Source organism: Charadrius vociferus, unplaced genomic scaffold (genome assembly GCF_000708025.1).
Source record: "Charadrius vociferus isolate BGI_N301 unplaced genomic scaffold, ASM70802v2 scaffold16, whole genome shotgun sequence".
Lineage (NCBI taxonomy): Eukaryota > Metazoa > Chordata > Aves > Charadriiformes > Charadriidae > Charadrius > Charadrius vociferus.
The window spans coordinates 1,557,972-1,580,436 of NW_009649167.1; the positions used below are offsets into that span (position 1 = coordinate 1,557,972).

The 22,465-nt window shown below is 35.9% G+C and overlaps 1 protein-coding gene across 1 annotated transcript in view; it reads left to right on the plus strand.

Annotated features, from left to right (window-relative positions):
* The window catches only part of NBEA (neurobeachin), a 515,614-nt gene that overhangs the window by 170,867 nt on the left and 322,282 nt on the right, over nucleotides 1–22,465 (plus strand). Inside the window, exons 25-30 of the mRNA XM_009888422.1 lie at nucleotides 3,480–3,488; nucleotides 6,100–6,280; nucleotides 7,044–7,174; nucleotides 8,487–8,594; nucleotides 10,562–10,730; nucleotides 12,103–12,198. Coding sequence (XP_009886724.1) covers nucleotides 3,480–3,488; nucleotides 6,100–6,280; nucleotides 7,044–7,174; nucleotides 8,487–8,594; nucleotides 10,562–10,730; nucleotides 12,103–12,198 — 694 coding nt within the window. The remainder of the gene's footprint in view (nucleotides 1–3,479; nucleotides 3,489–6,099; nucleotides 6,281–7,043; nucleotides 7,175–8,486; nucleotides 8,595–10,561; nucleotides 10,731–12,102; nucleotides 12,199–22,465) is intronic.

The window sequence follows — 22,465 nt, forward strand, 5'->3', positions numbered from 1 at the left end:
CTTGTAGTCCTGTCTATCCATATTTCCTGGATTTCAGTGTGTCAGTCTGAGTTGAAGCAAGGCCTCGTCCTGGGCTGCTCGTTCTTAAACAGTCCTAAATGTCTGTTACAAAACTTTTTTTCCCAACAAGTCTGCTGTAAGAGTTAGTTATAATTACGTGTGTCCCATCGCCTCTCATTTTTTTAAAGGCATTTCAACTATTTCTCATTAGTAGAATAGATGCTGAATGTTGGATGCTTGAATTAATTAAGGCTATATGCAGAAAAGAACCAAGAGATAAATTTAGCAAAATGACTTTCAGAATATTGGAGGAATTGCAGGGTTTTTTTATCTTTTGTGCAACAGATTCTTTCTTGTGTTGCCTCCCATGCTGAAAAGCAGTACTGTCACGGTTTCTTTAAAAAGATGAATGTTTGGGGAACTTCCCATTTCAAAAAGACTTCTTCCTTTGCATAGTTAGGTTTTGGGGTCAAATGGCAATTCTTCTGGGCTGGGTGGAAGATTAATCCATGATCCCTTGTCTGCTGTAGAACAGGCAATCTTAATTATGGAATTTCCTCACTATTGAATGATTGTAATAGAAATCTGCCTTTTGCCTTGCTTTTTTTTTAATCTAGACTAGGATGATCTGAATAGTGTTGTGAACAGGAGCCTTTAAATATGAATAGGAAGAAGAAAAAATGCATTATCTGTGAAAACAAAATACTCACAAACCTGTGACTGACTGAAGAGTGCAGTGAAGACTATGCATTTGTATGGAATACAGGGGAAATTTTACTGTAATTCACAGTAATCTATTCCCACATGTTTTAATATTTCCCTTCGTTTCAATTCTATACCACCTCTGTCTCAGGGTCTGTACAAGGAATTGCTTCAAATGCTGGTGTTTTTAAAGGGTTGTCAATTGTATATATGAAACAATTTGAAATTGAAGCAAATATTGACAAAAAAATCTAACCAGTTTTGTGGTTTTGCAGGAGTGAGTTCCACTGTTGATTATCATGTCTTGGTTATTAAATTGGGGATATTAGATAACTCTGCCAGTATTATAGGGAGGTCATAAAATATAAAATACTGACTTCCTTTTTTTTTTTTCTTTCTGTGGGGGAGGTCTTTGAGACTTTTTTTTTTAATTACAGCTATAAGGAAGGCATTTTTAAGATGGTGTACAAGTGTGAAAGAAGCATATTTGGGGAGCTGTAAGGAAAAAGGTTTGCAGAAAGATGCTCTCTGTTGATAGCCACTGGTTGCCAGATAAAACACTTTGTGTACAAGCTAGGAGTTTGAGGTAATCATTGCTTACTACAAGGATAGCAGCTGTGACAAGGACTTGAGGACATTGAGTGAGGCAAAAGAAATCTGAGGAGTTGACCTGGACAGGCTGGAGAGCTGGGCAGAGAGGAACCTAATGAGGTTCAACATAAGCAAGTTCAAGGTCCTGCACCTGGGGAGGAAGAATGCTAGGCACCAGTATAGGTTAGGGGTGGACCTGCTGGGAAGTAGTTCTGAGGAGAAGAATCTGGGGGTCCTGGTAGATAGTAAATTGTCCATGAGCCAGCAATGTGCCCTTGTCGCCAAAAAGGCCAATGGAATCCTGGGCTGCATAGGGAAGAGTGTGTCTAGTAGGTCGAGGGAGGTCATTCTCCCCCTCTACTCGGCACTGGTGAGGCCACAACTGGAATACTGTGTCCAGTTTTGGGCTCCTCAGTTCAAGAGGGACAGGGAACTGCTGGAGAGAGTCCAGCGAAGGGCAACCAAGATGATTGAGGGATTGGAGCATCTCCCTTATAAGGAAAGGCTGAGAGAGCTGGGACTCTTTAGCCTGGAGAAGAGAAGGCTGAGGGGAGACCTTATTATTGCTTACAAATATCTAAAGGGTGGGTTGAAGGAAGATGGAGCCAGACTCTTTTTGGTGGTTCCCAGTGACAGGACGAGGGGCAATGGGCACAAGCTGGAACATAGGAAGTTCCGTTCCAACACACGGAAAAACTTCCTTACAGTTCAGGTGACAGAGCACTGGCACAGGCTGCCCAGGGAGGTTGTGGAGTCCCCTTCTCTGGAGATTTTCAAAACCCGCCTGGATGCAGTCCTGAGTAATGTGCTCTGGGCAATCCTGCTTTAGCAGGGGAGTTGGACTAGATGATCTCTAGAGGTCCCTTCCAACTCTGAAAATTCTGTGATTCTGTGATTCTGTGAAATGTGTGTGACAATTGAGAGTAAATTTCCAGGCCCGTTGCAATTAGTTTGTTTTTCCACTTACTCTATGAAGCCTGTAATTCTAAATTCTTGCTTGCAGCATTTAAAACATCAGCTCTCAAACTGTAATCTGAGGGCTGCTGGCGTTACATGAATGGCTGTCTACAAAACTCAATTAAACATTTAAAGAGAGCCCTTATTAGGTCTGTGGATGAAAAGGCAAGATGAGATATCTTTCTGTACATCCTGTATATAGTGTTAGCATTATCAAGTTCATGACTCGTGCTGTGTGATCTGTAACAATTCTGAGAATCCACAGTAGCACACTGATGTAAAAATTGTCAGCTAGTAATGGAGAGATAATAGTTGCATCCAGCTGCAAAAGAGGAAGACACATTTAAAAGTTGGTTGAACATGGTATTTTCTGTTCCAAAAGGAAAGCAAGCAGTTTGTTTCAGCTTGTTTTTCTTTCTCTTAGATTAGTTTTTTCCACTATTTAAATGACAAAAATACTGACATAACCTTGAAAATTCATTTTCTTTCTCTTTTGAAAACATAACCAGTGAAAACTTAAGAATTAGTTCCTAGCCCATTGTGATAAGAGAGAAAATACTTCTACCTAAAACTAAACCATAAAATTTTAACACATTTAATTGTGAACATTGGAATTTGAAGACTAATTCAGTGTCAGTGGCTTAGTGAATCTTTACTTTTTTTTTTCTGTGGTTCAAAAGCATTCAAATATCCCGTGTGATATTGGGTTAGGCTGAAGAAATCACACCCAAATGTAATATTGCAATGAGCTATCTTGAGTTGCTTCAAAGGAAGGAGCGTTATGCATGAAGAACCAGTTTGCTTTTTGTGATTTATATTTGTTTTGTCAATAACTACTTTATTACATTTGAGTTGAATGGCTTGTTGTAAAACACTCATTTCTATATAATCAGTGAAAACATTATTTTGGTTTACATTGCTTCATAAAATTGCTCTATGTACTATATAAAAGATGTACATTGGTTTGGAAGAATCAGTGTTTACATGAACGCCATAATAATACAAGATTTACAGTTTTCCTTCTGCATAGCTCTCTCTTAGAATTCTTAATTTTCAAATGTTCATGCTGAGCTCAAATGTTTTGCTGTTTGAATTCTAAATTAAACAAATGTATAATTCCAAGATACTAATTTGTTTCAATTTTACATTGTATTTTTAGTTAACTTAAATAATTTTCTTTTTCTTTTATTGTTGTGATCTGTTGTCTGTTTTGTCTGTTGCATGTCCAGGGTTCTAAGGTTAGTATTACTGCTGTAAGTTTCAGTTTTCTGCATTTTCAAAAATACCTTATTTTTGATCATTTAATATTTTGGCTTTATTATTATTATTATTATTATTATTATTATTATTATTTTGCTGTATCATGTTGTAGGATGTAAATAGGAATGTATTGGGTGTAATCATTAACTTTTTCTAACATGGTTCCCTTGAGTATCTTAATGCATTGCCAGGTATGATGCTTACTGTTAGCTACCAGACTGAACGGATGCAGGTCCGTGAGCTAATTTAAGTTATAAATGTGGTTATCAATAGAGAAATTCCTTAGGCCCTGAACATGTTAATTGTATGGGAGACTTGTTACGGCTGTTAAAATATACCGTGTGGTGATGTAACAGTGATCAGTTCACTTTTTAAAGAGTTTTTGAGGTACACCTATTTAAAATATTGCTAATACCTGAAGGCAGCTTGATCAACAGTGGTGCTTATTTTAAACGTCATTAGAATATCAGTGTGCTGTATTTAACAGGTAGAACGGATGGTAAGTTTTGCTGTAAAAAAACTGTCAGTCTTTTTTTTCTTTTCTTACATCCAGCAGAATTTTAGGGAGATTTGTAAAAAAAGAGATTTTTTTTTTCAATTCAAAGTTTGCAATAATCGTGGCAAAATAGGCTAACATGTTATATAAAAAGAAATTCTAACATAACTTAAAAAGATAAAGCAATAGATACTCTGAGAAGGTTTAAGACTATGATTGATGCAATACAGTTAAAGCTTAAGAAAAAATCAACAGCAGGCAGTCAATTGGCTGCTAGCAAGCCTGATGTTATTTCAAGCATGAGTTCGAAGTTCAAGTTTCTGTAACCACCTATGAGGTTTTTTAGCAGACTGTTATGGCTATAGATTTTTACAAATATATTTTCCCTGGATGAGTGCTTTCAAAAATGATGTTCCAGTCTGTTATAAAAAGACAGCAACTTATTTTTTCAGAAAGTAGGAACACAGCACAGACTATGCGGGGGAGACCTGGCTTAAGAAGATAGGCTGGAAATCCTTCTGAGAGTTGTCGGTTTACCATTTTTCTGGTATTATTGGGCAGATCAGACAGATGACAGCCCTTCCCAAATCACTCATGTAACCAACATGTTACATGCTTAAGAGAAATTAAATGAAGTGGTATCCATCATTGTGGTGACACATGCCACATTATATCCTTCATCTTTCAAAACACTTGTTTCCTTAATACTGTCTGGCACAGTTTGCACTTGTATAATTTTGGATGTAAAATATTCTAAAAAGTGACTCATGAGTGAGGATACTAATTTTTTAGAAGTATGGAGTAAAGGTTTTTTTAGTTTTCTATATGTCTTTTTCTTTGGAAGGAAGTGGCCTTAACAGCACAAAATATATTTTGAAAAAAAAATTTATAGCTACTTCTAGCAAATGAATAAAAATAAACAAAAACAATGAAAATAATACTTTTCAAAGGGACTGAACTCTGTGTTCAGAAAAGCCCTGCTATCTGAAATCTTGATGACAATCAATAAGAATCAGCCATCTATAAACAATTTTAAAAGTAGTCTTTAGTCATATAAATGTGGACTGAGTCAAGTACTAAATCCCATTTTCAATTTTGCCTATCTCCAGAGGTAAAAGTGTTTAAACAGATATTTATTTTTTTTAATTATCCCAGTCTGAGGCTAAACCCGTAAGTCTCTTTCTCTCTCTCCTGCCTCTCCTTGGAGATAGAGGTGGGGGAGAGCATCTGTTGTTCCCCCTGAGTGGCCAATCCGGCCCAAACCGTTCCATTAATTAAAATTACTGTTTCTTCAGTTATCTGCACTCTTAGACACCTGAGTGCATGTGAAAACATGACTCTGAACATCTGTCTTTTTGGAGAAAAACATGACCCCCTTTTAGATTTCAGAAATATTGACCTCATTCAGCATTTTCTGTGAATTCCCATTTAAGAAAGTCCAATACTACGTTAGGAAAGAAGCGGCCGTTCTCTGAGAAATGTGAGCTGCACGCCACAAAACTTTTCACGTTTTTACTTTCCCCCCGTTGCTGTCACAAGGGAGTAAACATACTTTCTTCTGATCTCCAGGAGAATTGGGGTCTGTCAGGTTCCTATGTGGTATAAGCTTTCCCAGAGAGAATCAATCCGTGGAAACAGGGCAGAACTGTCTGTTTTTTCCCACTCCACTCCTCACATTTACTTGTTTATCTAAAGGAATGTAAAAGCTATACAGACAGTAATTACTTTCATCTGTTACCTGTCAGTTTACTTATTCTATGGAAGAATGTAAGAGGACGTTGCACCCTTATATACCGTGCATTGCTTTACCATCTGGCCGCACTTTGTCCTCATGTAATTGCTAATAACTTTCTCATTTATATTAGACTTTTTGTCGTCTATTACAGCATGTAAATGTAAATAGTTTTCTCTTTTCATGCTGTCTTACTTTGAATTTCACTCACAGTTTATGTTAATGGTAATAGTAGAAGATTTTTAAACAACTTCTCAATATATTCGTCATTAAACATAACAATTTAGATTTGTATGTGTATGTGCTGTCTTTATATTTCAGTTGTGTTCAAACTGTTTAATTCAATTATCTCCTTTTAAAGACTGAATTGGAAAATATTGAAGTGACACAAGGAATGTCAGCAGAGACAGCAGTAACTTTTCTCAGCCGTCTGATGGCAATGGTTGATGTGCTGGTATTTGCCAGTTCTCTAAATTTTAGTGAGATTGAAGCTGAAAAAAACATGTCTTCTGGAGGTCTAATGCGACAGTGCCTAAGGCTTGGTAAGTCAGCAGACAGTATGTATTAAATAATTACTTACAGATCAATGAGCTACAGATGGATCAAATAGTGACACATGTAGGAAAGGACCTGTACTGACAATTGTGTGATAAAATAAAAATCCCATTTATTATTGACTCAGTACAGTTTTAAGGTTGATTCACTTTAGACACAAGAATAAGCTAAAATAACATGTCCGAAATAATTCTTTCTTATGTATTTCAAGTTGTATATATTTTGGGGGAGTAAAAATATTAAATATAAGTAAGTAAATGGAGAAAATCTTTTTTTTTTTTTTGTTAAAACTGCTTTGCTACTGCTTTGCATGTTGCAGGTTTCCTTATCCGAGTCTCCATGGATTTCCATGACTACTTATAGGCTGTAGGCTATATAGTATACTTATAGGCTTATAGGCTATTTTTTTTCTATTCTAGCTGTACATAAATACTTTCAGATTTTAAGTGCTGATAACCAATTGATAATGTGTGAGAGCTCCAGTTCAGGGACTAATCATTTTCAGATTTTAATATAATGATATAGCAGTTATGTAAAACTCTTAGTTATTCAACTAAATAATGAAATTAATAAGTCAGCATAATGCTTTCTTTGTACCAACAGAGAGTCTAATGTGAGAACTATGTTGCACTTACTATTTGGACATGGCTATTGACGTATCAAACGGGATGTGCAGACTGCTAATTGATGTTCTGAATATAATCATGAGAAAATATTCTAATTTGTAGAGTTTTCATAACTTCTTTTTAGTTTGTTGTGTGGCTGTGAGAAACTGCTTAGAGTGTCGGCAAAGGCAGAGAGAGCGAGTGAACAAGACGTCATTACTCGGCAGTAAAACTCAAGATGCTCTTCAGGGTGTAACTGCATCAGCAGCAACCAAGGTAACCCAGTCTTCAGTTACCAACAGCAATGACAAGTCTGTACGACTGCTTTATAGGATCAGAAAATGATTGTAACTTCCTTCTCAAATATTTGGCAAAAGCTTAGGTTTTTGCTATTAGCTGGCTTAAAGTAAAAGTATTTGGGGGGCGGTATTTGAATCAAGAAAATGTTAATGAAGTAGTATGACTAAGAGCAATTTTAAACAGCTTTTTCTTTCTTGCTGGGTCTACTTCAAAGAGCAAGTCCCCTTACTCACATCTGCCATAAATACCTGCATAGCTTTTTTAATCTGTCAGGGCATTTGCAGTTTTGATGAAATCCTGCAATCACAGCTTCGTTGATGGAACATCCGAGTCCTGGTAACTTCAACGGACTTTTGCATGCATATTAGACATCAGTATTTTCTGTCTGTTTTTAGGAATTAAATTTGTTCAATATTCAATTACAGCTTAGTTTTCCCTGTTTTGTTAATTCCTTATTCTTCTCTTTTTCTTTTTTCTTTTTTTTTAAACTTGTTTATGGCTTTAAGATTTTGGGAATCCTGAAACTAAAATCTCAAAAGAATTTAGCACAGCCCACAACTAAAATACAACACTTCGTATGATGTAAAGGATTCCTTTTCTTTGCTACTATATTTTCATTACTAAGTTCAGTGCTTTTACTTCTCTAAAGACTTTTTTAGATAGCATTTAAAAACTCAGCTCTTTTCGCAATATTATTTCATTAAACCTCACAGAAACATTACATTTCTCCACATTTACACATTCAGTGCAAATCAAATCAGTATAAGAAGACTTTTAGGTGTTTATGCATCATTCGTAATACATTATCGTTTTTTAAAGGAAGCATTCTACTCTATGCTTTTGTAATGATAGCAGTTATCCTGTAAGTAGCCTGTAATAATTCTCAGTAAAATGAACATAAACTGATTTTTAAAAATATTTCTGCTTATCATTGTTAAATTTAACACTCATATTAGAAATAACTTACTGTACTGCTATGAAACAACTGTAATCTGAAATAACCTTTTGTGTGCAAATTACTATCTTAACTCTGGGGAGAGATACAGTTGTTCAGAGGTTCTGGGAAGTTGTAACAATTTATATCTACATAGTTAGTATTAAAACAATAATTCAAAACATTGCTTTCTTTCTAGAACCCTTGTCTGAGTAGTATATTGGAAGTATATTGGTAGTAAAAAAGCATCTGCAATTGATGCAATATCTAAAAAAGGTGTCGAATTAAGGTTCTAACAGAAATGCTTTGATATTTGGCGGGCAAAAAAAAAATCTCCCTACTTTTTATTTTTAGACTCCCCTTGAAAATGTCCCTGGCAATCTTTCTCCTATAAAAGACCCTGATAGGCTTCTTCAGGATGTTGATATTAATCGTCTACGAGCAGTTGTTTTTCGTGATGTGGTGAGTAATACGTGCTCTAATTCTTTCTTCTGCAAATCATCACTTATATTTTGAAAGAGATTCTGATTGTACCAGAATTAAAAATATCCTTCATGTATTGCACTTCATATATTATCTGCAAGCCATCTGCTCGTGGCTTTGTGACTACCAGCCACTTTCTGCACTTTAAAATCATACTGGTAAACTATTTGAGATTAGTAGCTAACTGTGTTTAACAGTCAGACTAGATCTTATATTAGCCAAATAATCACAGCCAGAATAAATCAGTTATGACCTTTGTTGATTAAAACTGTATTACTAAAGGCGCCGTCTATTTGTCCAATGAGGGTAGGAGGAAAAATTATTATATGTATTACAGAACTGCAGCAAATTGATTTATACAGACAATTTTCGCTTCTGCTAAACGTATATATACATATACTATATATAAATACATATTAAAATGTTTTTCAGATTTGTCCACAACTTTTTTTAGCATAAAACTGCAGCACAATGTGTTTGTTTTTGAAAGAAGTACAATAGTAATTATTATTATGTTTAAAATTCTCCAACCCAAGTTCAAGTGGATTGAAGTGAAGACTGGTGTTAGAAATAGCTTTAAAAAGAAGAAAGTAGAACTTGTCACAAAAAAAATTACCTGTCAGAATGACCTGATCATCTTGAAAGGGCAAGGTTGAATTTGCATGGAGATCTTCTGTCACCTACTCTTTTCTTCGCGAGAGAAGGGAATAGGGGAAATATTGTTTCTGGCATTTCTATGAAAGAACTTAATAAGAGGATCTCTAGTTATTTTAAGACTTGCAAAGACATGCAGCCAGATTACCATCAAAAAACATGGAAAGCAAGCACTGGATTTGTAGTAGAAAATGCATACTCACGGAACTGAGACAACGTGAAACCACTATAGGAGTCAACGGGGGCTGAAGTCTTAATTCTACCATGTTGGGTTTTACACCATAATAGTAATAAAAGACATTTCAGTTGAACTGCAGCAACTTAACTCAGTTGGGATGATATCTAAGCCATAGATGGTAGTTGCCACAGAACAGCAGACAACGTGGGGTGGGAGGACAAGAAGACAGCAAAGTTGTTGTGGTCCTAGCATTTACTTAAATCAGCCTTGGAAAACAGGGATTGCTGCTGACAGTCCTGTCAAAGGAGAAGTCAGAATGTGCAAACTGGAATTTATTACTGGAAGAAAAACAGTGGTCATATCCCTCCTGCTTTTACACATTACAAGAAGCTGTTATGCCTCCTTATGCATCCACTGCTAGCTAGAAAAGCATCAGCGGGCTTAGTTTTCTCTCGCAGCAGCAGTACCCTTTACCTTGTTGTGGCAGGAGCTGTCAGAGTCTTATCCTTGGGGCAGCAAAAGTCAGTTGCCCTTCACAGAATCACAGAATTGTTAGGGTTGGAAGGGACCTCTGGAGATCATCTAGTCCAACCCCCCCACCAGAGCAGGGTCACCTACAACAGGTTGCACAGAACAGCGTCCAGGCGGGTTTTGAATGTCTCCAGAGTGGGAGACTCCACAACCTCTCTGGGCAGCCAGTGCCGGTGCTCTGCCACACTCAAAGTTAAGAAGTTTCCCCTCATGTTAAGATGAGACTTTCTATGTTCAAGTTTGTGCCCATTACCTCTTGTTTTACCTTCTTCCTTGCTGTTGGGCAGCCTTGAAAGCACTCTCAGAGCAGAGTCAGGCCTCTGTTCTGAAAAGCCCATTCACTCCACAGTCCCAGAGATTTGCGTAGTGGCCAAATTACCTGTAAAATTTGGTACTTAATAGATGCTTTGTGCATAGCACTGCACTGAAAAGCCGTTAGATCTTCTACATAATCCATTTGCTACTATATTAACTGCTAGAATGTTTCAGAAAGGTATTGTTTATTAAGCCTTGTGATGATCTTGTGTGAAAATTCTATAGAACTGTTCGATATTTTAGGTCTGTTCCTTTTTCTCCAATGCAGGATGACAGCAAACAGGCTCAGTTCTTAGCTTTGGCAGTAGTCTACTTTATTTCTGTTCTGATGGTCTCCAAATACCGCGATATACTAGAACCACAACGAGAAACTGCAAGGTCTGGGAGTCAGGCAGGTAGAAATATCAGACAAGAAATAAATTCACCTACAAGTACAGGTACGTTTGTTTTCTTCAAATGTTGTTTGGTTATTTCTTTTTTTAGAAAAGTATTTTTACTGAGTAGCTGAAGATCCTAATAGGAAATTACTTGCTACTTTCTTCCTCTATAATCACTCGGTTCTTTAACATATGTTGGCAGACTTCAGTTATTCTGTATGTTTGCTTGTAGGGTGTAACTAATTTTCATTTGCGTATTGAATTTTTATGCCTCTTTTTTCTTTAATTTGAAAATAATTAAAAAGAAACAGGGTGCTTGATGGAGTTAAAGCTGTAAAGTACAAGCTGGTTAATCAGCACAACTTCCTGAATCTGTTATTTGTTAGCAAGAACAGATATCTTTAACTCTATACTATGAAATGGATAAACAGCAAACACAGCTGTTTGCCCATGTGAACTCCTTTTGTTTGAATGAGGAGGTTTTTGCAAGGGTAGTGGTGGAGTACTTTCTTGGAGTCCTGCTGCGTTGGTGCCTGCATTTAAAAGCCTATGGAAACAATATAATAAAAAGGAAGCATTTCTATTGCCTGCTTTGACTGAAGTGTTTGTGATTTTTATTAGTAGTAGTGGTTTTTACTAGCATGTGTTCTTCAGCCTGAGAGGGAGGGAGTCTGTTAGCTGTCAGAACCCATCAGAAATTAGGGATCCACACTCTACCCCGCTTTGTTTGAAATATTTTACACTGTCAGTTCAGTAGGTTTTTTCAAGTCCGATTGGATTGATTATAACTGTACCTTCTGTGTTAAAAGAACTGAAAACAGTAGCTGGATTTGTCCATGAAGCTCTTTACGTATGTTTTTCTTCTTGTATTGATTTTGAATTACTTTCTTCATTTATGGAGTTGCTAATTTTCATTCTTCATAGAATTTATCTTCTAGTTTGTGTCACATTTACTCACTATTTTCTGATTTGTCATGATGTTATAAATTACTACTTAGACATAATTTTTAAAGTCTGTGTGCTTGTAGGCTTTCCATTTTAAATATACTACATGAACATAGTCAATTATGAGAAATCATAATTTTTTTGTGCCTTCCTGGTTATATGTTATGGTTCTGCACTAAGAAGCTGCTAGTTTCAGTGAACTATTTCATCCGTGATTGTCTTGCCTGTGTGCGCGTGTATATATCTATATCTATCTGTGTCTCTTTTTCCCCATGAATGTTGCTCTTGAAGTGCCCAAATAATAGGTATGCTGTTTCCTATCTCTTGATACAGAACTTGTTTTCTTCCTTTAGAAATGCATTTTTTTGTTGATAATACCATATTTGCATGTTTCAATGAGATAGGATATCTGTCATGGATCCACAGTGGACCAGGCCACACATGAATACTAGCTGGCTCACATTTGATTCCATGATTTTCTCCACAGTTGTGGTCATACCATCTATCCCTCACCCAAGTTTGAACCATGGATTCCTTGCCAAGTTAATTCCTGAGCAGAGCTTTACCCACTCATTTTACAAAGGTAATATGAACATCATCTCCTAACCTGTTTGGGTGTTCTTATTTAATGTAATGTAATTCAAGAACTAACTGTGATGTAATTGTTGATAAATAAGTATACGCCTCAGGTTACATGGAGATCAGACCTGATGATACCTTTAAAACTTTTAACTTCCTGCCTACATTTCTCTAGGAAATCTCCTTCCCACTTTTACTACCATTTATTAACTTTACTTATTATGAAATACAATAAAATAAAATAAAAGCAGTCAGGAGGAGGGAGTGGATGAAGACAATTTTAAATGCTTTTGGTTTGTGGTTATTCTGCTACAATATTAGGTCCATAAAAATAAAATCAGGCCTATTTTAAAGATATTGCATACCACATAAAGTATGTAGTACTTTTGTAGTATTCCCTTTCCCCAGATCTTTTCTTGTTCTTTTGCCTTCCTTTCTCGCTTTTTTTCTTGCCCTCTTGATGGTATGTAAACCTCTGATATTGTATGTATTGTGAATTATTTTATGCTTGTTAGTTAATGTGCTGTGCTTTTCTTGAATGAAACTGCTTTTGTGACCAGAGCAACTATTATATGTTTTGGGCCTGATTTGTTTTGTTTGTTTGTTTGTTTTGTTTTAATAGATACTATATAACGTAGGGAATATGTTTTTCAGATGTTATTACTTGAAAAAGAGAGGCTTACCTGAATGTAACTTTAGCCAAGTTTGCATGTACATTTCCCTGTTTATTTGCATGCACTGTGCTGCGAATACAGAAATGTAAAAAAATTAAAAAATTTTGTCTGATGAAAATGTTCTTGGTATAATTTTGAAAAATCTCAATGAATAAAAATATTGATTTATAAAAAGCCTAAGAGATTTAAAATGGCATCCTATTTATAAAGAACAGAAATAGTGTAAATTATGCAACATAAATGAGATTATATTGCTATTTGTGCAAAGCTTGACATTTGATATAATGGGTAGCAAAAGGAGGGGAAAAACAAATAGTTTTTCTTCTTATCCATATATAGTACATGAATAAAATATATATAACAAAAGCAGAAAAAAAGTTTAAGAATAAATGCAGGCAGCTATACAAACGCAACAAAATATTTCGGATAAAGCATTTTTTAAGAATTGTGTCTTCTATACTATTGTCTATAGTACTTGTTTTACCTTGAGTTCAAGCAAAATACAGTTTTGTTTTTAAAATAGTTCAATAGAGCTACAGTAAAAGGGTGAGCAGGATACAAAAGAAAAGTGTTTTGGCTTTAGAAACAAATTATTCAACAAAGGAAATGTTATCTCTAGCTATTTCATTTGTTGATGTCATTACATCCTTCAAGGTTTTAACTCTGTGAGGTCTCAGCCTCTTATACTGAACTGCTTCACCCGTTCGAGAAGAAAAATGATTCTGCTTTTTATATTCTGATTCCCAGTTCCTCAGTTTTTGAACAACATTAGCAGGAAGTGAAATGAAAAAAAAATTGCCAACACTGTCAGAAAAGGCTAAAAGTCAAAACCTATTTTGTCATTGCAAGAATCTTTTGTTCCAGTGGCTAAGCCAATTGCTTTGCTTTTAGTGATCTGACGTTCTTTCGGATGTTGGCAGCAACCATGTGATATTTGAATATTATTTTAAATTTTAAGGTATTTTAACATATGATGGAGTGGTTTAATGTAGCATTTAAAAGCAAAGACATATTTTTAAAGCAAAATCCTATTTATTAAAAAATGGATAAAAAGTCAGTTGTTACATGGAAGTAAAGTTTCTGTATTCTATTCTTTCCACATGACACTAAATGAATGTAAAGGATTTGTTCTTTGTCAGTCCATTTCAATACAAAAATTGCATCATTATTGTTAGAACTGTACATGACTTTTTTGCAAGACATCTCTATGAATTTAGGGAGGTGGACTGTCTGCTTGAAAGAAATCTATTTTTAGTAGATGGAATCTGCTAGTCTGACCAGGTAACTTGTCAGGGGAAGGCTAAGGTAGGAGTAGTTGTATTATTGGTATTTAGGATGCTGATTTTGTTCTTAGTGATGTTCCTTTTTTTTTCTTTATATGGGGCAATATCTTTAGATAAAATATATTTAAGGCTGTGTGAGAACCTACTTGTCTCAGGCACATTAGAGTATGTGGTTGGTGTATGCTTCTTATGAGTAACTATAGCCGGTGTCGAGTGCAGGTTACAAGAATTTTCAACATCATTATACTTGATATGAAATTTTAAAGTTCTCATCATATAAAATGTTGGCCTTCGCCTAGTTTATTGAGGGTCTTATATACAAATAAAATGTAGTGTTGAAATAAAAGACTTTAAAATACGCTTTGCAGGGAAACATATTCTACCTTTACTTGCAAATGTTTGTAGGTGGTAAAATAAGTACGTGGTAAAATAATATTTCTTTTACTGTTAATCAAATATTGTTCACAAGCTGTATGTTATCTCATGGTGCTTAAAGGAGAAAGGACAAACCCAGGAAGCAAAAAAATAAACCAATGGTGTCCATGACTACCATTTAACAATAAATATGTTTATTTCTTTATAATGTTCTATACTTCTACATTTATTTTTCTTTCTAAACTGATCCACGGGGATAAGAAAAATGTGTCTCTACCTGTAGATTTACTCCTTCTCATAAATTTTTCACAAGTCCTTGGGTTTCTCCTATTAGTTCCTGGAAACTTCAAAGGGTCCTGCAGTACTTCTAAAATAGTCTGTGCTTAGACAAAGCAGAACTTGTGAAATGAAAAGAAAGGTCCCTCTCTTTTCAATTTAGGTCATATAAATGACTCTTTGGAGTCATTTATTATCACAGTCTCAAGGAAAATAGGAGATCAGAACTATTCTCTTGCATCTGAAGGATGTCTGAGAAGCACAGTCCTACAAAACTAGATGTTGCCAGACTTACTTCTTTCTGTTCACAGTACAAAAGAATTAGAATGAGTTAGACTTTTGGGATGTCATATGGCTCAGTTTCTCTGCCTTTGTCAAGATTTCAAAATGGAGACTTTTAACCAAGAATTATTTAAATGCAGGAACCTATCAAGTGGTCTAAAAAGTTGCCTGGCCTTACAGACCTTTTGGTTCGTCAGATTTCTTCAACTGACTGTGATGTTCTTCAACATAATTAAAATATGGAGGCGTAGTAAAGATGGGCATAGCATTAAAAATGTTTTTGCTGGAAGGGGAGAGTTGTTTTCACCTGACTAGTCGAAGATGATAGAAACATTCTTTATCATTCTTACTGTCTCTGTCACTGAGGGTATTGCAGTATGACTAAAAACTCTGTACTAGATTTTCAGTTTTTATCTCTAATCATCAGTCATACGAGAGTTGTACTTTCTGGAAAATACCAGTAGTGAATCAACGTCTGAGCTCATCATCCTAGTCTCCCTCTATAATAGGTGGAGAGACATTAGGGCATATTTAGGGTACAATTCACCTGGCCTGCTTTAGAGATCTACTTAAAAGAGAAATAAATTGGGCACTAGAAATCCCTATCTTTTTCCATGCACTATAGATGTCATTGTAGACCTCTGCCTTGGTGAGATTAATCCTGGCTCCTTTGGCTAGGCTTAACTGAACTCCACACACAAAACTTGCTGTATGACAAAAGCTGTCATTAAATTCTTTAATCTCAGGCACTTAATCCAGTCTAATGACATGTGCCTTAGTAATATCCCCATCCCATAGACAGCTACAATTTATTACATATATGTTCACAGATACATACCCTTCTTTATGAGTGCTACACATATATGGTTTGAAAGTAGGAACTAGATATCCATCTAAACAATTCCATAATGCCTTCAATGTAATGACTGGCAGGCGTGTTCCCTCTGTACCTGGCATCTAATTAATCTGAGCAACGCATATCATTGTCCCTCCAATAGCGCCTTATTTCTTCTCTACCTGTCTAACAGTGTGCAATGCAACTAATCTCCACCTTTCTCCATTTTAAGGTATGTTTCAACACTCATTTGTTTCATTGTATGGTTGAGGGAATTTTCAGGTTTGTTCTTTTTTGTCCTAGAAGTATTCCAGTCTCCTTTTTTGCCTGCTGAGTCCTTGAGATCCTTGAAGAAGACTATTCCTTGTGGTCGGATGTACTCACAAACCCCTTTATAAAAGTCTTTGGCTTTCATCTTTAGCTGCATGTTCCCCAAAGATCGTGTGTGAGAAATCCTAGCTGTGTTGTATTTAGTAGAGAAGCAGCACTAAAGCTTCATCTCTGCTCCTGGTGATGAGGAATGATTTCAAGTCCTTTGAAAAGCTTGCTTTCAAATTCAGAAGGATGAAGATAGTCCCACTAAGCAAAGCTACTTCCCATGGAAGGCAAACAATTTTCTGTTTTATTTTGCAGGCAAACACATGACATTAATTTTAACATCAGAGGAGGTTCAGGTCTTTGTAGAAGTGTTATCAAGACTCTTACAAGGCTCTGACTTCATGGCACGTTCTGAAAGTGCACCTGAGCAGTGGAGCTTGCCAGTTCCCACAGCCATTTTAAGATAAAATTGTGTTCGTCAAGACATCATTAGTGGTCTTTACTTTTGGTCAGCAAGAACTACCCTTGTGAACTGAGCATAAAATGCTGAAATCTGTATTTCTGCAATGGCAGCAATTGGAGTAGCTTAGAATAGAATGTTTTGTTCTCAGTTGATTTCTCTGGTAAGGTAGGGATGTTTTCCCAGAATTGCTATAAAAATATCTCTGTTATGTCTGGAAGGTGGGGAAGTTGAGACTGAAAAATTGAGAGCAGCCCTTTCTCTTACCAGGTAGAGGGTAATCAGTACATATTTTGAGAGCAGAAGTATCTGGTCATGGGAATAAGACACAGGAGAAATAGAGGAGCATGGTATCTTCTGTTAATAGAAGCTAAAAAGCCTTATCATGTAAAACCAACTAACCTCTTCAAATTACAGAATTTGAAGTCGTTTTAGCTATGATAGTCAAGATCACTTAAGATGAATTTTCTCAATTGTGGTCATTACTGAAGCTATCCTTGCTTACCTTGAAGGTTTATTGAACTTCTGTTTCTTTCAACAGCGCTTTCCACACCTCCAGCAGTGGAAAAGTGTGAATAATCTTATTTTTTTTTTTACACTTCAGCTGGCAGCCTGTTAATTACTGAGAACACAATTAACATTAACCAAATAATGGCAAGATATTTTCAGTTGAAAACCAATGTTTCCACTTACTTTATTCAGAGGTGTTTTGGAAATGAAAGCATCACAACAGTGCAATTCACCTTATAACATATTGTGCAAAGAAAATCAATATGTAGCTTATCACAACATTTTATCAAAAATGGATTGGCTTCTCAACTCCCTTGATATCACTGTCTGTATTTTTCCCCAAAGCGCTATAAATGAACAGATTTCTTAAAGGTATGTGCTGTGGATGGATTGGAAGCTATTGATTTTTTTTCTTGACAGAACAAACTATATTAAAAAGTTGCAGAAACAGCTTTTTCTTTGAAGACAAATAAAGCATTTTTCTGATGTCATAGGTATACAGTACTTTGGGGTATTGTACATTGCTACCCTGTTGTTTGTATTCCTAATCTTGTAGCATAGAGATTTCCCACCTATTTTTAAACTAAATATTTTGCATAAGGGTAGCAGTCCAACTATGCAAAATGGACTAAAGGCCTAATTTACACTGCCTGTCACAGTATCTTTTGCCTCCACAAAGTCCTGACAACATTTATGGCTACATCTACCTCAAAATTTACTTGTACATATGTTTTCAAGAAACTGAGGGAAATGTTATAAGGGACATGGATGATAACCATGAGAATCATAAAATTCAAATTCTACTGAATTTCTGCCGGCTGCTCAAAATTATCATACTGCTTTCCTGATGAAATATATGCTGCTTATTCCAACTGCCTCTGAGAGGACATGCATTTGAAGATCATGATATAGTAATAAGAACATCTTGATCTAATATTTATTGCCCTTCACCAACTATTTAAGGCATCAGGAGAGAGGTTTGCACATTTTTAGTATAAGTTTAATCATATATATGGAACATACGATATGCTTTACTGTTAACTTCTGTTGCTGGATGCTATAAAACTAGATGACCTTTTTTTTTATTTCTTTTGCAAGAAATGTCTAATCACAAAAACATCGGCTTTCTCAGCAGAGGTCAGAAATACAGGTATTATAGAACACTGCCAACTAATCTATTTTTTCATTATGTGTTTTTGAGTTTACACATGATGAAAATGAAAACTAAGTAAAAAAAAAATAAACTGACAAAACTAGGGCAATTCACCAAGAAAAAAATACATTACCATATTGTTCCTAATTTGTATTTGTTTTTTGTTTCAAATGTTTTTATACTCTGAAGTTGACATTTCTTTAATACAACTTTTCATTTTCTTAAATTTATTCTAAGTCTTTTTTGGTTAATGCCTTGGTAATGAATTGGTTTAGTATTGCTGGCATTTTGTTTGGCAACCGGGTAATCAATCAGACTGATGTACAGATGCCTTATCTATCAAGCACTGAGTGAAAGAGGTTTTATTAGTAAGGAGGAATTAAGACATTGATTAAAGACATTGCCTAAACAAATCAAGAGTTATATCTGTCATAAATGGCTCTTTTAATACCCTTTCTTTGGTCAAGGTAGAAGGAGCTGCCCTGTCTGTCTGCTTGAGTCCAGACATGATTGTGGGGAAAGAAACAGATAAGACTTTTGAGGAATTTGAGCAAATAGAAGGAGTTTCTAGTGATCCAAAAGAGAAGACATGCAGTTACAGGTGTTCAGCTGTGAAAAAGGGCTGATGATGACTCTGTCCTCTTCAATCACTTCCCAACCTTGATTTCCCAACCCTGTCTCTCCTGCTCCATTTCTCTCCCATTTCAGAGCCTCTCTATTTTTCCTGGTCCAGAGCTATGTCCTTTCTCCTCACAAATCCACTCTGGTTAAAAGGAGATTCCAAACTCTCTGTCTTAAATCTCCTGTCTCAAGATATGTGCCCTTCCAATTGCCAACCCTAGAGTCTTTCATATCTGACCTTCCCCAGTCCCCCAGTTTTCAGCTGTGTTCCTCCTGCTGTGCTCCTCAGCCATTCGTGTCAGAGCCCTGGCGTATCCCTACTTGTGGCTTTCACTCTTCCCAGCCAGATGCTGCGGTGCCATGCACTCTATTTCCACTTCTTCATGTACACGATTAACGGTCCTCTGTTAGACAGACAACTGAATCTGCGCTGTTGCATTGCTATCCTTGCAGAAGCAAAGGGCCAGCTTTTGGTCTGGCAGGAATTTGAGAAACCTGGGTAAATGGTCTGGCTAAATAACAGATGCAGGTTGCATTTATCAAGCATTTTCCTCAATGAAAGCCTGATAGTGCAAGACTGACAAACAGTAACCCTAAGCCAGGCTCTTTTCCCTCACTTCTTTATGATTCAATTAACAAGGAAACTAGTTTAAAAATGTTTAGAACAGCAAATGAGTTCGGTGAAATAAAAGTCAGCGTTGCTCAGATAGCCTTGCCTCAGAAATAACGGATCCCCATGAACTCCATTAGTGGGGCACAACCAGATTTGCCTATTAATGCATAGTTATTACATGAAGAGTAATATTGGCCAGGCTGCCAGTATGAGCGCGCGTTACATGGTTGGGCCATGACCACGATCACTCTACAGGGAATTTGTACGCTGGTCTTTTTATAACTTCCACACAAAAATAGAAATGCCAATAGGAGAAAAGGTCCTGACTAGATATGGAGGAGCTTGGCATCTTAATGTTTCATTTAAGGTGATTCTTCCTGCTGTTGTGCTTCAGCCTGTGAGGACATTTCCATTGCAACTCCGTGCGTGGTCCCTCCTTTCAATGTGCTTTTAAATCAAACCCTTATTACTCTCTGATTCTGTCCCCACACTTAGTTTCTCATCTCAGTTTAATTGTACTGCTTCTCATATGTGAAAACCAGTATATTGGTGTTGCTAGGACTCTCTCTTTATAGCTTAGAGCTTAAGAATTGGTTAGTTGGCTCTGCCACCTATGGAGGAAGCTACAATATCACTGCCCGGTTGGTTTGAAAGTATTTTCAGCTTGTAGTGTACTGTCCCTGAAAGTTTGTAGAATACTACATAAAAGGCAGCTAATAGGGTTATTATCAATGCCTTAAGATAGCTATATAGAAAACAACTCTTAAATTCTCTGGTGCACATGCAGACTGAAAGGTGGCAGCAACTCCTCTATCAACATTGTCCCAAACCTTCTGTTGCCAGGTGTTGCTATATTGTTTACAGCAGAAATTTGACGATGATTTGGGATAGTATGACTTTCAAATAAGTTCTCAGCCATATTGTAAGCAGTTAAAAAGAATAATTGTCATACTTCTTTACTTTTGAAAATTTTCAGCTGATTTTTATCTAATGGGGAGGGTTAATGAAATGAAAAAGAAAAAGGACCATAGGAACATACCCACAGTTTTTCCATTTTTTAAAGTAAATAAAGATTAAAAGAAGAATATTTTGTGTTGTCATTTTTTTATAATGGCAAAATTGTATGAATTTACCACAGATATGAAAGGTCTCATTATTAAGTTAATAAACATGGGGGTGTGTGTATTTTTTAGGCATATGGAAGTAGTGCAAGTGCTATTTAGGTAACTCAGTAGGTTAAAACAATTACAATACACTTCATAAATCACAAGCAAACAAGATATTTTAGGGAAGGAGCGTGACGGATGAGGTCACCAGATATACAATATGTCATTTAGTTAACTTAAGCCCATATTTTTCCCATAATGTGGTAGATGAACTCATTAGTTACAATGAAAAACAGTAAGAAGGAGGCATCTGGCTTCCAACTGCCTATTTCTGACAGGGTTAAGATCACTAGATCTAGCAATGTTCCTGCTTTGTCTACTGACATGGCCTTGTGCTGCAGAAAACTGATGAGGTTTGCTGAAAATTTACAGGCTTACTGTCACAATGTTATAACAGACAGATGCAATCAGTTATATTTTTGCTTCTGTTCATGTTTATCATTTTGCTAAGTTGCTTTTGAGTATTTAGGATTTTTCTAAAAGCATACACGGTACCGGTTTAAGATTTTTCGAAATAACATTATAAAACAGTATTCTTTATTTCTGAATTCTGAAGGCAACAGAAGTACTATGACACGGTATGAATAAACATAGAATAAAACTTGTGGGTATGCAGTGTTGTAACTAAAATTGGTTGGGTTTCATGACCCATGCTCAGGAGTTTATAATTTACCTAAAATAGTGCTAATAATAATACTGATCCAGAAGGTCTTATAATACATCTTTTCAGACATATTAATCTGAATTTCCCCAATACTAATTTGCTAGTATTCTTATTTGAGAGGCAGTTATTAAGCAGTTTTATTTGTTCTGACTTTATTTTCCTTTGATTTACAAAAAGTAAATTGAACCTTTTAAACTCTTATTCATTTAGCTTGCCTGATATTTTAAAAATTAGAGTTAATGCATTGGATTTAGGTAGCTTTTAGAGATTGTTATTCATAGTGATAAATCAGACAGTTTAATTGACTAAGTGCAGCGTATTCATATTAGGTGCTGGAGACACAGTGAAAAAAGTAAAGATACAAGTCTGGTGTCTGTGGATGTCAAGTATCCATATATAGAATAACTTCTCTTGATATTTTTTTACTAAATAACTTTAATTAGTATTATGTATTGTATATTATGTCATATCTAAATTCTGTGCACACAAATTTAATTTTTGTTCGATTTTTAACTTCAAATGGCGCAATCCTTTAGGCATTTTATTTTCATTTGGAAACAAAGGATTATAAGGCGCCTGATGAGTAATTAAGTACAGTCCTATTTATAGAGTCTTGAAATTAGTTTTGATTTTTTAGTTTCCTATTCTACCTGGAAGGCTATTTCAGAACTTTAATTCCATAGTGATGACTGTCACTTCTCAATCTAAGTGTATTCCTGGTGAGTTTGCACTCAGTTTTTCTCATGCCAGTTCGTCCATTTAACTTAAATCCTTTTTCTGGAGTTTGCATCCTGAAAATACATGTATAATAGCTGTTGTATACCCTCTCAGTACTAGTTTGGCCAGTCTAGATCGGCCACACTCTTTTTTTCTGCAACAGTCGATCACTGTGGATCTCTGTAGTGGCGCTTCCATCTTCCTCAAATACAACAGTGTACACAGTATGCCATAATGAAGCCTACGAATGCCTTCGGTAATGCGTTAATACTTAACTCTTACAGGAGCTATTTCTTCAGAAAAGTTTGGAATCACAGTGCCTTT